Genomic DNA, 1,992 nt, shown 5'->3' on the forward strand with positions numbered 1-1,992 from the left:
GTGTGTGTGTGTGTGTGTGTGTGTGTGTGTGTGTGTGTGTGTGTGTGTGTGTGTGTGTGTGTGTGTGTCACACTTACATGTGTCTGATTGGGAGATTACAAATGCAGCTCAGACTCGGGAGTAATCCTGCTTCAGACTGCAGTTGGATCAGAGAATTAAAGCCTCACTAGACTCTGAATTTAAATAAATGCAACAAGGACTCATTTAATCTATAAAACTACATAGCATTAGTTCAAGGAGCTAAAGCACTGGTGWATAGACTTTCTTTAAAAAAATGCCTGTGTGAAAACAGAAACCACTCAAAGGTTGGGCCACATCTTGTAAAATGAATAGGTACAGCAGGTGTGTCCAAATGTCTGAATAGTTCGACGCACATGAAGCTATTTCACAAAGAAGACTTTTTTTCTTTGAAGCTCTATCGATTTTTTCAGTGATTGTTTGGCCTGTACTATTTCTTTCCCATCTGGGCTGTTACATAAAAGTGTCTCTTTCATCTTTCTTATGGTTTTGTTCCTCTTTAGACTTTTGAGGTCAGTGACCTGCTGCAGGGACTGAACTTCTCTAAAGTACTGAACACCCTGGTTGCCCTCAATAAAGCCACTGAAGGTAAACAGTTTTAGATTCACGGTTATCTCTTTTTGTCAAAACTTTGGCCCTCCTCTGTCTTTTGTTTGTTCTTTGTGTTTTATGTATTTTGATAAAATCTTTGCAGTCACCCTGTTTGTTTTTAACGTATAATAATTGTTTGGATGTTAATAATTGATGTGTTTTATTCCTGTACATTTAGGCCCTTCAGGAGACAGTGTATKTGTGCCGCACACATCAAATTTAAGGATCAAATCATTTGACTCCCTGAACACTCAGACTCGCTCCTCTAAAGTGCTGCAGATTCAGTACCGYAGTTTGGTGAGTCACAATGACAGCATTACAACTCGAGCGGTGACGACACATGAAACAGATCTAACCTCTGTTGGATTTTCTCCTCGCTCACAGGACATGTCAGATGGCAGTGGGTGTGGCCAGGTGCTGGTCAAAGCGCGCTTCCCCTTTCAGCAGACCAACGAGGACGAGCTCTCCTTCACCAAGGGTGACATCATCACCGTGTCCAGGCAGGAGGATGGGGGCTGGTGGGAAGGCTCACTAAATGGGAAGACTGGGTGGTTTCCCAGTAACTATGTACGGGAGCTGAAAGGGAGCGGTAGGTTATGAATTTSACAGTTGTTCGTTTTTTTTTTACACCTTTACTGATGATAGAGCCTAATTGCACTGGGAAATATRCAAACAAACTAACTGGAGATTGTGATATTTTAATAAAGAACAGGAACAATATGCTATGTGGGGGTGGCACAGTGGTTCAGTTGGTAGAACTGTTGCCTCTCAGCAAAAAGGTTGCCGGATTGAGTCCCAGACGGGGACCTTTCTGGGTAGAATTTGCACATTCTCTGCATGTGTGCAAGTGTTTTCTCCAGGTTCTCCCGCTTCCTCTAACAGATCAAAAACATGCATGTTGGGGTAATTGGTAACTTTGAATTGTCTTAGTTGTGAGTGAGAGTTGTTTGTCTCTATGTGGCCTGGAGAATGACTTGCGACCTGTCCAGTGTTTACCACACCCTTCCCAAAGTGACTGCTCGACATACCGGTGACCCCTGCTACCCACAAAGGAAGAAACGGGTAAAGATAATGGGTGGATGGATAAGGTATTTAGTAGGGGTGCACCAAAAAATCGTTTTACATCAGAATTGTGATTCTCATTTACAAAGATTCAGAATCGATTTAAAATGCCCCAAAATCGATTATTATAAATAAAAAATAAAGTAAATCCAATGGCTATCAGTCTCCATTTTGTAACTACRTGGGCCGTCCTGACATCACCACACAGCTGTTTCTGGAACATATGACTGTGCAGAAAGAACCAAAACAAAGAGGAAAACTACAAAACTGGAGGAAAGAGATTCAATCGGCCCTGTCTTCATTGAATGCAAATATTTGGAC

General features: G+C 42.0%; 1 protein-coding gene across 1 annotated transcript in view; it reads left to right on the forward strand.

Moving 5' to 3' along the window:
• Positions 1–1,198, forward strand: part of LOC106529634 (rho guanine nucleotide exchange factor 7) — a gene marked incomplete at its 3' end in the record, with an annotated part of 13,227 nt that extends 12,029 nt beyond the window's left edge. The window contains 3 exon segments of the mRNA XM_014025111.1: positions 522–606; positions 788–906; positions 994–1,198. Of these exon segments, the coding sequence (XP_013880565.1) occupies positions 522–606; positions 788–906; positions 994–1,198 (409 nt within the window).
• Positions 1,199–1,992: the final 794 nt, after the last annotated feature.

This window comes from Austrofundulus limnaeus, unplaced genomic scaffold, assembly GCF_001266775.1.
Source record: "Austrofundulus limnaeus strain Quisiro unplaced genomic scaffold, Austrofundulus_limnaeus-1.0 Scaffold457, whole genome shotgun sequence".
Taxonomy (NCBI): Eukaryota; Metazoa; Chordata; class Actinopteri; order Cyprinodontiformes; family Rivulidae; genus Austrofundulus; species Austrofundulus limnaeus.